At 47.3% G+C, this 13,992-nt stretch overlaps 1 protein-coding gene across 2 annotated transcripts in view; it reads right to left on the bottom strand.

Annotated features, from left to right (window-relative positions):
• The window catches only part of Tpr2 (Tetratricopeptide repeat protein 2), a 108,170-nt gene extending 106,336 nt beyond the window's left edge, over positions 1 to 1,834 (bottom strand). Inside the window, exon 1 of one of the 2 annotated variants that reach the window (XM_084590681.1) lies at positions 1,691 to 1,834. In XM_084590681.1, coding sequence (XP_084446807.1) covers positions 1,691 to 1,767 — 77 coding nt within the window. In that variant the 5' untranslated portion in view covers positions 1,768 to 1,834. The remainder of the gene's footprint in view (positions 1 to 1,690) is intronic. The other variant, XM_084590679.1, reaches the window with a different exon arrangement.
• Between the last annotated feature and the right edge of the window lie 12,158 nt (positions 1,835 to 13,992).

The following is a 13,992-nucleotide window of genomic DNA, read 5'->3' as shown; positions in this document are numbered from 1 at the left end:
TGCAAGTAGCTTGAAAAAAAAAAATGGCAGCCATTTCATATGCTCAAGTGAGCAGAGCCAGATTAAATAACTGCGCGAGGAAGCAAGGCTAGACTAGAGAGGTAAACGCGGCTGGCGTAAGCCTGCTATCAGTGCACGATCTTCCAGGAGCAATAATTACACCGATAATGAACGCGCATTTTTTTAGATACCTGCTATCTCTTTACGTCATCCAGAGACAGCGTTTTGCACGAATAATGAACGGATCGATATACTGTGTTGGCTGGAGGCTGTGGCATATCCGGTCGTTAGCTAAAATCGCAGCCTCTGGCGCATGGCAGTAGGCGGGCGAAAATTATTTTGGGCATGCTCTACACTCTCTCGGGAGCACACTGCGCAGCCTCTGGCCGTAAGAACGTATCGTTGTCTTGCTAAGGGCGGATCACACACTCATTGCGGCAAAATTCTGCGCAGCAAAATTCGAACTGTTAGTCGGTAAAAAAAGCAACAACAAAGGATTGAACTTCCGTCTATACGCAGTACGTGGCTGGACTACAGCATGAGAGCGCGCACGAGGGGACGTTAGGAGCTGCTGTCAGAGAACCATGTGATGCAGGTGCATTTTAAGCGCGAGAAATGGATGAGCAGCAGAAAATCCTGAAAGAACGGCAAGGGCAGTTGCTCACAAAAGTCAATTACAAGGCAGGAAACAGTCTGCTCGTCTTGTGGCCGGCTTTGGGGTTATGTATACGGAATTTTCCTTTACATAAGGGCACATAAACTGGTCAATCAACAGTAATTCTTTAACGGCAGCTTTGGTGACGATCACTTCCAAGCTCATTTGTGACGCCTTAAGCACGACTGTTGAAACACAATGTTTATAAAGCGCGTGCGTGAGACGAATCGCGTTCAGCGCTCGCATCTTGGTTCTGCAGCGCTGTACACTCGGCGATTTGTCACACAAATGTAAGAACCAATGCAGGTTTCGGGAGCGATTTCAATATTTTTGGAGCTGTTAGGAGACGACCACCTACGGCATCCTGCACCACCGGTGGGACACGAGGGCAGCTGTGCGCCTGCCTTGCACCAAGCACGGCGACCAGTTCAGTGAATTATACAAACTTTCAATACAAAATTATACCCTAAATACCTAACAAAAAAGCCGGAAATGTCGAGTGATTATTCATCAAAACATCGAAATAAGCTATGGAAGCCGATAACGCGAGGCAGAAGTCGCTGCAGCGTATAACACCATCAGTCGGCGAACGCAAACAGCGGCCAACCAAAAGAGCAGTAAATTTCATGAATAAGCATCCTATACTGTTCCCAGCCCTCTGATCGATGAGCGAGTAGGAAACGACAGGGAAATCCCTCGGCAACAATACAGGAGGCCAAGCGCCCACGATAGCATCGCCAGCAGCTCCAGCGATAACAGCTGACGCAGTGCAGCGATGCGCTGCAGCTACTCCCGAAAAAATCTTAAAATCTAGAGAGCGCCGGCAGCACACCGGGTGCAACAACCGCGAGTTCGTAGCACCTTTCGTGGACAGAGCTTCTTGCCCCCTCGGACCTCAACACAACCTTACACAAACCCACCGCCTAAAAGGCAAGGCCTAAATCAAACGCATATTTGTCAACCTGCTTCATCCAAAAAGAAAGTGGTTCAGCCAGTATTGAAAGACACATTCGTAGAAGTGATCGCAGCACTTACTTTTGCTTAGATGGAGGCGGGTCGGACTTTTCCTCGATAATTTGGACATCGCAATCCATGCTCTCCTGGAGCGCCATGGCCTACAAAGCGCAAAAAATAAAAAAAAACCCTGCCACCTAGCGCGGCAGGCAGCGACGGCAATAGTCTCGCCATCTATGGGCGAACGACGAAAGCAACGCTTGCAAATTCATAGGTGGCGCACTCCCACTACTGCCGCTGGTGGTGGTGAAAAACATTTATTAGATAATATTTACATTAGAGAGCAAGTGGGGCTGTCGAGCACCGTTGAAAGACAGGGCCCGAACCAAGGGTTTTTACTTCTCTACCTCCGAGCCCAACTCGAAGCCCTAGCGCTGACGGCACGTGGCTTCTTTCTCTTCTTCCACCGATCTCATGATTAGAGAGAGCGTTGCAACAAGAGCAATACATCTAATCCAATCCAATCGCTATCTGCCGCTACCTGCACTGTAGGTCTGCAGCTACATTCACTGGACCCCCGGGCATTACGCACATGCGGCGGGAAACAAGACTGCCCACGAAACCACCAGGGTGCGCAGCTAGAGAAAGACCGCCAGCTTTGCAAAGGGCTTACGACCAGGGAACCGCTCAGCTCGACCGATGTTCACACTTGCAAACGCGACGGTCGGGTCGTTTTTCCGGACTTGTTTATCTTGACTGTTCACCGCATAGAGTAAGGCTAACTTACGTTCACTTCAGTTGAGCCGCTGTCTGGTTGCCTGTTTGCGACCAGCAGTTGCAAAGCTGCGAAATCATGCATGCTGGTTAATCCGCCATGGTGTTGTCGCTGGCAGCAGACGGTGGGCAGTGCAGCCAGGCTGAATTGAGCAAGTGCCTTACGGCGCGGTTCAGGTGTCCACAGAAACAAGTGTGACAGATACTGCGTCTTTCCCTTCCTGTGAATGACACAATTGGCACTCGCCACGTGGGCTCAGGAAGTCGCTCCCGTCTGGGGGCCACACCAAGCCCACCTGCCCTAACCGACCATATCCTAGGCAATAAAGTTGTTTCATTCATGCCCGAAAAATCGAGCGCGCTATGAAGAAATGCAAAGCAGTGCGAAGCGGACCTGTTCAAGCTACGCGCAGACGACCCAGGCAGCACAAGACAGTGGCCCAATATTGTTAATGTATTTCTCACCGACATCAGTCAAGCCAGTCCACAACACATCCAACGATGGACCAAAGTTCACGTGTTCACCCGATGTTGGTGCTACCGTTCTAGAAAGTTGGCGATGTTGGACCAATTTATCCGACATTTTCCCGATATTGGTGCAACCGCCTTTAGAAAATGGCTACATATTGGACCAATTTGGCTTACGTTCACCCAATATCGGGTGTGCCACCTCTAAGAATTGGCTACATTGGGCCACTCTGTACTGTGTGCTCCCATTATGGGCCGTGCCGGTTTTAAAAACTCTATATTGGACTACTTTTTCTGGTCTCATTCCAATATCTGCCAAACCGTTCTAAAAAACAGCCGACAATGGACCATATTGTTCCTCGATATCCCGATATTGTTTCCGCCACGCTGAGGCCCGGCTATACTTAATTTCAAAATAATATTTGGTGTTATTATTCAAATCAAAACAGGGATCGATGTTCGCATACTTTAATACAGGCGTACTAGAACCAATTCAATGAAATTTCTCAGAAAGAATTTTATTTATTTGTTATTTTATTTGTTATTTTTTGTCTCTTAAGCTTTTTATTCCACCATGAGCCGCAGGCCACAGCACACGGTGGTACATATAAACGGAATGTTCGGAGCTGTTTTTGGAGAAACAGATGGCTGATCTCCTCGATTTTCGCTGGAAAGTAGTAGCAGGGAGAGGTTATATATAATTAAATATGAATTCAGGGATCCATATTTCTATATTTTATTGCGCGTATGCTAGAAGCCATCTCATGGAATTTCTGGAAAAAGCCGTTGAGTCAAATTGCATTTAAACGCATTCATAGCATGGCTGTAGAAGCTAAAATTCGCTTTTGCCCGTCCATCTGATTTACAACTGGTATTCCCATGCACACTAATATATAGATGCTTGAGTTCCCGAGAAAAGCGCGTAATTTGTCTTTACACCGAATTGCGAAGGAAGAGAATGCTAAAAAAAACATGGTATTATTAAGGTCTGTTTTGCATAGTGGCGGCCAGTGAGGTGTTTTTGCATATAGAAGCCTATTCCCCCGGACTTCATGAAATATAAAATGGGCTGCAACCTGACGCGCCTAGTGGTCTATATGCATCTGTATTGCTTACCACGAATAAAAGAATTGACTTTTGCAACATCGTACTGTTCAAGCAATACATATCAACACTGGGTGGGGCATTTGGCGCTCTATTTTGCCCAAGTTGCACAAGGAGTTTCACTGCAGCCATTTATGAAACACGCGTATGAGCCACGAGAATGGCAATGTGAGTCGCCCCGCGCACGCGATAAAATTCCATATGTCGCGCCATGTAACAACATATATTCCCGCGTTCTTTAACGAGGTATTTCTTCCTTGCCTGCCGATGATGATGTAGTAATTTTTTCTTTTCTGCGTAATTAATTGCACTCTTGCGGAATGTTTATCGATTGGCACTGGCATAGGCTTTTGCGTCTTTGTAGTGTGTTCTGGCTAGTAAACGTGGTATTTATTGAACAAATGCATCACGTTGTATTTGTGTTAATAGTTAATAGTTAAGTTAATAGTTGTATTTGTGATCATTTTTGTTCGTTTTGGTTGTTTCTTGCAGGAAGCTGTAATACATTTGGATTCAGTATCTGGTATAGCGGGTCACCCTATGTGGGTGTAGATTAGTGACGCGTGGACGGGCAACATAGTAATAAGATTCGGCCAACCTGCCAAACTTCTTGCTCAAAAAAAGAAAAATCTATGGTTTCTTGGATCTGCGAGAAAAAGAATGGATTGACGATAAGCGTTGGTTGGATGTGTGACATCCTAGTTTAACAAAAAGCCCACATCCGAGTGCATTACTGTTTTAATAAGTGTTTTAGATCTGTAGTTTTTTTGTTTTTTTTAGCAGTCTTTTTATTCCACCATGAACCAACAGGCCATAGCACACTGCCGCACATTTAACAGTATTTAGAGCTACTTTGGAGAAATAAGTGGCTGAGTTCGTTGTAAAGTCGTAGAAGCAAGAGGTTATATAATAAAAAAAAAATCAGGAAGGAAAATATTTGTGCGAGAGCGTGGGATTCGGGGCGGGTGGAATGAATGAGAGCCTCTGTGAGAGCGGGACACCGGGAGCTTGCGATTCCCAGCTCAAACGTACGTATACCCTCCCCTACAAGAAGTAAATCACGCCGCGGTACTCACGTGCATGAATATCTGCAGATGCTTCCTACCTGATCCCTACCCGGATCTCTCCATTGCACACACATCACATCATGAGAAAAAAAAAATTGGTTGTGGTTTAGCTCTGGTTAAACCTGGTACAGAAGTGAGAGCTAGATACCCCTGGCTACGCTTAGGTTTTGCTTGAAAGTAAGACGCACGGTTTACGTAACGGCTTGAAGTTTATTTTTATGCCAACGAAGACGCTCCGGTGGTCAGTAAAGTAGTGAGTTTGTTTCCACTTTGTCGATAGCATGGTTTGAACCAGCAGTGTTTCGCTGAAGCATTAAGTCTAAATCTGATTCCCCATTGGTAGTCGGTTGCAGTTTGCTCAACTCCAGTTGATATCGTTCTTCGGCGGCTTGAAGAAACGTCGGGTTTCTCTTGGGGTCTTTGTTGAAATCGCCTGTAATGAGTGCAAACTCCCGTTCGGTACGGCTAGGTAGCCCGTTTGCCACAACGCGTCTAGAGCGGTTTCGGTGATGGCCTCCTGCGGAGATATGTACACATCGGTTATGATGATCCCACTTTCACAGAGTTTGACATGACACCAGCTGCGTGCTGTGACGTCACTCCGCGCATGCGCACAACTGACGAGGCATGCAGGAAGCGTCTGCTCCGCCGTCGGCGCAGCGGCGAGGCGCGTACACCAGGGGTGGAATAATATAACAATTCTATTCCATCCGAAAACTATACCATTCCGTCGCCTTCTCTGCTATTGGCCGGTTAAAATTTGAATCTGTGCATAATAAGGTTGCGCTGCAGGACGTCACAAATAAGTTCACGTAGTCGTCACCTCATAGGCAATTTCGTCGTCATCGCCGAGGGAATGGAATAGATTTTCGAATCGCTATATATTATTCCACCCCAGCTGCGGGCTATGACGTCACTCCGCGCAAGCACACAGCTGGCGGAGCGGTGGTGGCATGGCTCAGCGCGCAGCCACGCTGACCTCGCGAAACGGCTGGCGTAGTGTATAGATCTCACTACAAAATTAGTTAAACACGCTCCTCAGTCTAACGCGGCTACCTTTCTCTTCTGAGCTCATTTCGACCCCTCCGATCCAAAGTGCCCTCCCCGACACGGCAAGGTAATGCCCAATCGCTTTGCAATCCCTCTTCTACAGCTCAACTAGAAATACTCGTTGGTGATTCCACGAGAGATCAGACTGCCTAATTATTTGATATTTTTAACTCATTTTGTCTTTGGATAGATTGTGCATGTAGTACACAATATGTCAACAGTGCAATTATTTTTTTACATAACGTTAATATTAAGGTAGAAAAGAATACGAGCGATTGCACGCCATTGGCAGACTTTTCGTACACATCGCTATGTCCGAATTTTGCAATGACGTAAACAAGTGGAGTCATTTAAGCCACGGTTAATATATTTTGTGCAGTCAAACTACAGATGGCAAGGAGTAATTTAGGTGTCTTTCTGCCATTCGGAAGTTATTGCCTCCAAGGAAAAGATTCAAAAAGGTACACTTGTGTAAAATTAGGCCTCGTTTGCGAATTGTTTTCTCCGCGACTAGAACCTACACCTTCATCAAATTTTTCGAACTAATAGGCACTTGCGCAGTAATCAAGCTTACTATCTTTAATTCCTATATATCAAGGGAAAGCGTAAGAAATCTTATACCAAATATTGCATTTTTGACTGTATGGGTTCCTTTCAAAAATAAATGATAAAAAGCCCCGTTCTTAGTAAAACACGTTGTTGGGCTAGTTGGTGCATTGCATGAAGAAAGACTAACCAGCCTCTTTCTTTCTGTATCTGTTTTTTCCTGTGTGCGCCTTCTTGGCTGGTTAGTCTTTCTTCATGCCCCGTTCTTAAATTTGCTCAAAATTCTTCAAGCAATGCTCAAGACGTAGGCAAGAAAGAATATGAAAAAAAAAATGAAAATGAGAAGGGTTCAACACTGCTGAACCGAATATGGAGCGAAAGCATTAGCTGCGGGTGACAGAGCGTTCTTCTTCGCGGCTGTTCAAGGTCATTCGTGACAGCGGCCACGGACTACGCGACAGGCCGAAACCTGGCTTAGTATTGCTTTCGCAATAAAAACATTACATTATTTTGTTCCTTATGAAGTTACGAGAGGTCAAACTTGTCACTTTTCCAGCATTACAAAGGCGCCTCAATGACTTCCGTTCGTCATCGTGCGTGGAGCATCCTGCACATGCTTCAAACACAAGTGCACTCCGGCCCAATGTTGTTTTCGTAGAAGCACTTTGGGGATAGATTGTGGGTACGGTTGATTTCAGCGTCGCCGCCTGTCTCTATTAGCGCGTCTACATGGACCCAACAGGAGCGGGTTGAGTTGGTCTAGCGGGTCGGAAATCAGTTACAAGGTTCATGTAAACGCTGTCGGGTCGAGCGAGTCAACTCCGGCGCAGGGAGTGGGTTGACTCGACCCGACCTCGCTGTAGTATGATAGCTGTAAGAAGCTAAACGCTGTCGAGTCGAGGATTAGTGGGAGAGGAGAATGGTACGGAAAACGCCAGGCATGCGCTGAAGAGAAAAATTCTAGAGGGCACTTTGGGCCACTAAAGTGCAATGAGGCGAAAGCCATTATAGCGCGGTGGATCGTAGCCTTCCACTACGGAAGCTCTACCTCCCTCTCTCCTTCCACCTTCCTCCTTTCCATTACAGCGTGGTAAATGTGTCCGTGGATAATTATGACAGATACTGCGCCTTTTCTATCCTGTAAATCAATTTGAAATGCCGCTGATGCCTGCTGTACTAACACCTCCTAGCCCTTTCGTTGTCGGGCGTTTCTGGCCGTGACGCACCCCCAGTGTCGGCTTGGTTTCAGGGAACTAACATATCTGGGAAGAGCATAGCGATTTATTTTTTATTATGATTGCTATACAAATAACATAGTCAACGGAATATGCAGCAAACTTCAATGTTCTGTAGGTGTTGTTAACTAACTCATCATTATCAGCTTGATTAAAAATTAGATAAATGAGGATAATATAAGAAAAAAAAACTGCTCGTTACTTCTCTAGAGACCGAATCCGAGCTCGACACTCGTGTTTGTAATCAAGAGCCATCGCGCTCCAGTCCGCAATCGAAGGTCCCGCGCGGTCATCTATCCGAAAGTAACCGCTCGCACGGAGGGCGTACTTTCGGTAGCCCGCACAACGGAGATAAACGGCACGTTGTGAAATCAAGATGACAGAGAGAGATGGACAGAGGCTAAAACAGCCTCCTTTTCTACTGCTAGCCGCAAGCGAGAGCGCGGCAAGAGAGCGAAAACAGCGATCCAGTAATGTGTCGAGAGGCAACGGCACAAGCCAAGCCCTTGAACGTGACGCGTCGTAGCAGACACGCCAACAGAATAAAAATAAAAACCTGCGGAATATGGCAGAACAACCCTTGAACCCGTAACGCACGCACGCGCTGCGAAACGCGCGCCGGAAGATAGCGTGATACAGTAGCGCTAACTCAGTTAACTCGAGGTCATATGAGACAGCGACACTTTGATAACGACGCAAACTCGGAATACGGGTCCTAGGGTGCCTCGATGGTCAGCCGAGGCACCCTCGCCCGGTGACGTCTCCGCCACACGCGCGCCGCGAAAAAGTCCTATGCTCGCCCGATTCGCCCGGCGACCGCTCCATCAGAGCCGCCGCGTCCGGTGAACGTCAGCCAGTCAGCGCGCAGAACTGGTTCTCGTTGTTCTATCGTTGTCCCGCCCTCTACAATGACCGCCGCCACCCGCTGGCTTAGTTCTGTTACGAGCAAAGTTTTTGCTAATATCGTCAAAAGAAGCTTATCGTATGGCATGAATTGTCACGTGTCTGATTAAGCATAATCAATTCTAGGATTGAAGCTAGCGCATGTTCTTGCAGCGTCGTTTAAAAAATCTGCAGAGCGCAGAGCGGTGGTTTTTCTCAGTTCAAATGAAAGCAAGTGAGTGTTTCCTTCCTGCAGTGATTCAGGAGCTCGCTCGTTGTAATGCAAATCGATTTCTTAGAATCACTGTTCTCGCGGCGGTTGCAATGCGGAAGCATTTACGAGATTCTAATCCAAGCGCCGACAATCTACGTTGGCATGGCTGGTCACGAAGTTTCATCTCCTCTTGCTTTCGCAGTATTATGCACGAACAGCGTTAAAACCCAAGCCAGGTGTACAGCTCCACTGAAATGTCTTGTAAGGAAAAGGAAGGAAAAGTTTATGACGAATATAAAAAAGCTTGCGACAAAAGCCAAGAAAGTAGTGGTCGGCGAAGCAGCGCTTTAATCCGGCTGCAACCCAAACATACAAGGTACGATGCCTATTGCTTTATTTAGTGCGTAGCACTACTAACCGCAATCACGGATTTCGCCGATGTCTGTCCGAAGCCGCTCACTCTCTCACTTCGTGAACTTGAAATGGAGAAAGAGAAGGTGGCGTCCCGCAGCTCAGCATTGAGAAGGCGGAGCGGCCGCACAGCTGCAGCAGAAGCCGCTCTCTCTCTATTCATCAGTCTCTCAGTGAGAAAGGGGCGTGTAAGTTGCGGACGTGGCGTTCGTCACTGGGCAGCGTTGCACAGTGAGCAGTCGTGTGTCGCTCGCGCGTCCTCAATTTCGGGATCTCTCCCCTAGCATCAGACACTGCCCAGCCTTCACGGGCAGCGCGGTGCTCCCTGGACCTCGGCTCCGAGGCGCTCGCCGCGTCGTGAAGCAGCTTGCGCTCGCCTTCTAGCACGTTTCCCTCTTCTTCTCTCTGTCTCTCCCCCTATGATCCCACCCCAGACTTTTCGGCCCTCCCCCCTTGGAGGTAACGTTCGTTGGGTCGGGTCATGCATACCCGGTAGAGACAAGTCCACTCAACTCTGCCCCCGCAGTAAGGTTCCTTTTCACGCACGCTTGTCTTCACAGTCCGTCCGGGAGCGTGGCGCCATCTATGGCTTGCTTGGAGAGTTGCGAGGGCCTCACAGCCTTACACAATGCTGCCGCCTGCGCGTTTCATCATAGAGCCGCATAGGACCGATGCCTCGCTTGTGCTCTCGGTACAGTGCCAATTAACGTGACTTGGGCCTCTAAAGCATTCGTACACCCGTCACTTCAGTCTCCTGGGCCCGCAGTCCCACTTTGGCAGCCCACACGGAGGTAACGGGCTACTTGAGAAAGCCGAAGTTTTTCTCGAGCTGATTCACTCACCTGGCCGAGTCCGTCACAATGCCTCGCCCACCGTTTTCGTGGCAAGAACAGGCGTCCGTGATAGGGGAATTTGCTGGTCGCCTCCCGGGCTTCGTCGGTGAACCAGCCCACCTCGCAATTCGCCCAACCTCACCCTGATGCCCCTCCAGCCATTCGCGAGCAGCAGCCGACAGGCAAACCACCGAGTTGGCGAACGTAAGCGCCGGCACGTGGACCAGCTTCCAAAGGACGCGCACCATCAGATAACGGCTGCAACCCACCAGGCACCGGCGTCGGTGGATGATGCACTAGGCCCGAACAGCACTCTGGAGGAATGTGGCTTCGTGCATGATAGCATAGCACAGCATAGCATAACACAGGAAGACTTCATTGTATCAGATTACTTAGATGGGCGAATGAGGTTAACCAGATCTCAGGGGTGAAGTGGATGCAGCTAGCATAGGATTGGGTTAATCGAAGGAATATGGGAGAGGCCTTTACCCTGCAGTGGATATAGTCAGGCTGATGATGATAATGACTTATCAGGAGGGCGGCCTAGCCCTACCGTCCTTATCAGATGGCCGAGATCACTTGGAACCTGGTGGCTTCGAATGATTGCCTGACGGTGCATTTTTGCTATTCGAGGTCCTGGCTGCATAGCAAAACTCCAATGACTCGTTACTATCCATTAAAGTGTTGGATTGGGCACATGCCTATATCATATGGGCTAGGGTCGCCCGTTCTCCACAGGCTAGCCTGGCAGGAAGCTACTCAGGGTGGCTGAGTTCGGAAAGCTTGTGCCCACCTGCAACTGTCTACATGATGTTTCCTCCTTCTTGCCGAGTTTTCTATGCGGTTCTGCATATTCTCTTCTGCTAAGTCTGTAGAACTGCATGATATCGCGAAAAGAGTACAGCCGGAGATATGTCCATCCTCGGAGGGAGTCGCGGAGATCGGCCGGAAAGCCAGCCCATGAGCTCGTGAGTTTCCTCATTACCTTGAGCGCTTTGGTGCGCTTTGGTTGAGCGCTTTGGTGCCCAAAGCAAGAGAGTTGGATCCTCAATTTTACCGTGCGACGTTATGTGTACTGCCGCTGTGATACTCTGTCTAAATTAAAAATGCTTATCGCTTTCTTGGAGTTGATGTTTACCACCTTTATGCTTTTTTGTGTAAGCGCGAAAACGATGGCCACCTTCTCCGTCGTCGTGACCGTAGCTCTTCTGTCGTGACCGTAGTTATACCGTCTTCATGATTGTTAATCGATAAAACTGCGCAATGAGCGCAGCTTCTATGAGCTCGTCTATAGTATATGATACTCCTAAGGCCATGAGCTTTTTACTCGAAGTCCACTGCTGTAGCTCCTAAAGCTACTTTTTCTTATGATCAATTCTCTATGCGCTTACGGTCGCAGACGGCGAGTTTGAGATACGGCGTAGCAAACACGATCCTGCTAATTACAAAGGCTTGTAGTAGCCTAAGCAGATTTGCCTCCTTTATGCCTGCCTGCTTGTTGGCGACATGCCGAATAATCCTGATAGTGTGCTGCGCGCTCTTTTGAATTCTTTGCAACGCTTGAGCATTACATCTTGTGGACTGCACGTGTAGTCCCAGTATATGCGCATGCTGTCCACCGACTCTAACAGTGATGCTTGGCTTTTCCTTCTTTTCCCGCGCTTGTGTCATCATCGTAAGAAGTTCTGATTTTTCAGCGGAACACCGAAGTCCCTTGGCCAGCAAATATTCTTCTATCGTATATGCCCCACCGTCTGTAAAGCTTCCTCGATAAAACCATCGCTTCCGTGTTTCATCCAGAACGTGATCTTATCTGCATACATAGTGGATTTCCTCTATCTTTGTCGGCTTGACGATAACAGTTATGTTAAAAAGGATGGGTGAGAGCACCGATCCCTCTGGGGTCGCACAGGCTCCGAGTCGAACCTCTTCCCGCCTACAACTGCCAATGCTGATGTGAGCTGTTCTATTCACTAGATAAATATACATATAGAGAAGAGGAGGGAAGGCAGGGATGTTAACTAGAAAAGTCTCCGGTTGGGGTAAAATGGATAAGGGAGTTAAAGAGGCAAAAGAAAGGAGACGTAGAGCACAGTCACAGTTTGTCACTCAAGCTTGTGGCTGCAGGTAACTCAGTGCCCTGTGTGCAGGGGCGGATTAACAATGATAAGGGCCTGGTTCAAAAAACAATAAGAAGGCCCCCATTGCCTCATAACACCCTACCCCGCGCCATGTTGTCATGTTTGAGACTTGACACGTTTTAGAATTTCCTGAAGAGACAACACGCCATATTAAGTCGAAGAATCTGCGAACTGTTTATGAACATCGCCTGAGCATATACTTTCCCTCATAGCACACGGACAGACTGGAAATCGTTATTCTAGGAAATCGCAGGACACAACATCCTCTCCCAAAAATCAGAAAGCGTATTCGGGAAAAATAAATTTCTGTAGTGTTTATTTTTTTTCTTGGATAATTCTTAGCGCAGGACGATTGGCTGCGTATGAACACAGACGAAGTAGAGATGGGTCTTGTTCGTAAGTTGTTCGAAATTCTTACCGTAAAAAAAAAGCTGCCAATCATATAACAATTTTGTGAACTCATCCAGTAAGACAAATTGAAGCTCTCTTAAGGCAGTGTGTTACAGAAACTGCAATGCTGTGTTAAAGTGCAGTAAATGATCTTTATTGCCAAAAACGCTGTTATTCTGTGGGGCGCTATATATTTTTATTCGAAATTGTGGCGCCTTTAGAAAATGCCATCGCTGCTCAACTGGAACAAAACTAAAGCTATGTCACGCTGAAATAATCACTAATATGTACAGTAATATACATTCATATTAATACAGAGACATTAATATAAATTTTTCACATAATTCTCACTTTTAAAAAAGAAGGAAGCACTTTTGCCTTTATTAAATATATTTTCTGCCTTCAATTTACAGAATAAATTTAAATTTTACGAGAGCGCATATGCAGCTCGCTCCACCGATGTAGCCGCTGCAGCCACCGTAGATGACGGTCGCAAAAATAGTGTGGGCACTGAAAATAGGGTTGACACTTAAAGGGACGCCAGACCGCTAAATTCAAGCTGGCCTCTAGGTTCTTTACACCTTCCCGATGCCCCAAAGCCCAATCATAACGGTGAAATCGTAGCGCGTAATATTTTAATTCGGTTTTATAATCAGTGTTTTGGCACCGATGTGAGCGACAAACGACGGCGAAGTTCGTTAACGGATATGACGTTTCCTTTTCGCTTGGGTCGCTTGGGCGTTGCTTCACTGATTGGTCGAGCCGCACATTAGATTTTACCTTCGAGTGTTCTTCCAATTTACGGCGCAGAAAATAAATAAAATGTGTTTTATCTCCGCGTATGTTCTTGAAGTACTTGTAAAGATAGCTTCACTCCCGCGGGCTCCTCAAAAATCAAGGCAGCTGACAACGTTCGGATCTCGAAGGTCGGCAAAATCGCTGGACAGTCGAAAATCACTTGGTTGATCGTTTCTGCCCGCGCTCCACAGGTGGCGCAAGTTGTGTCGAGATCGCTAGGGTGCCTCGATACATAGAGTTAATACAAAGACTCTAGAGGGAAAGCTGGGCAGGGAAACGAGCTTCTCACTGGTTCGCCGCCATCATCAAATTTATCATTGTGGCCAGCACAGTTTCTGCTCACTGCGTCAAAAATGAACAAAGGTTTGAACAAAAGTTTTAAAAACCGCTGCCGATAACACAACTGTAGGAAATTTCTATACATTGTTTTCAACTTTCAAGCATATTATATAATCTTTCAGGCACCTTCT

The sequence above is a fragment of the Amblyomma maculatum genome, chromosome 1, assembly GCF_055883805.1.
Source record: "Amblyomma maculatum isolate TAMU_Amacu chromosome 1, ASM5588380v1, whole genome shotgun sequence".
Classification (NCBI taxonomy): domain Eukaryota; kingdom Metazoa; phylum Arthropoda; class Arachnida; order Ixodida; family Ixodidae; genus Amblyomma; species Amblyomma maculatum.
This window is presented reverse-complemented; position numbering and strand designations above follow the sequence as displayed.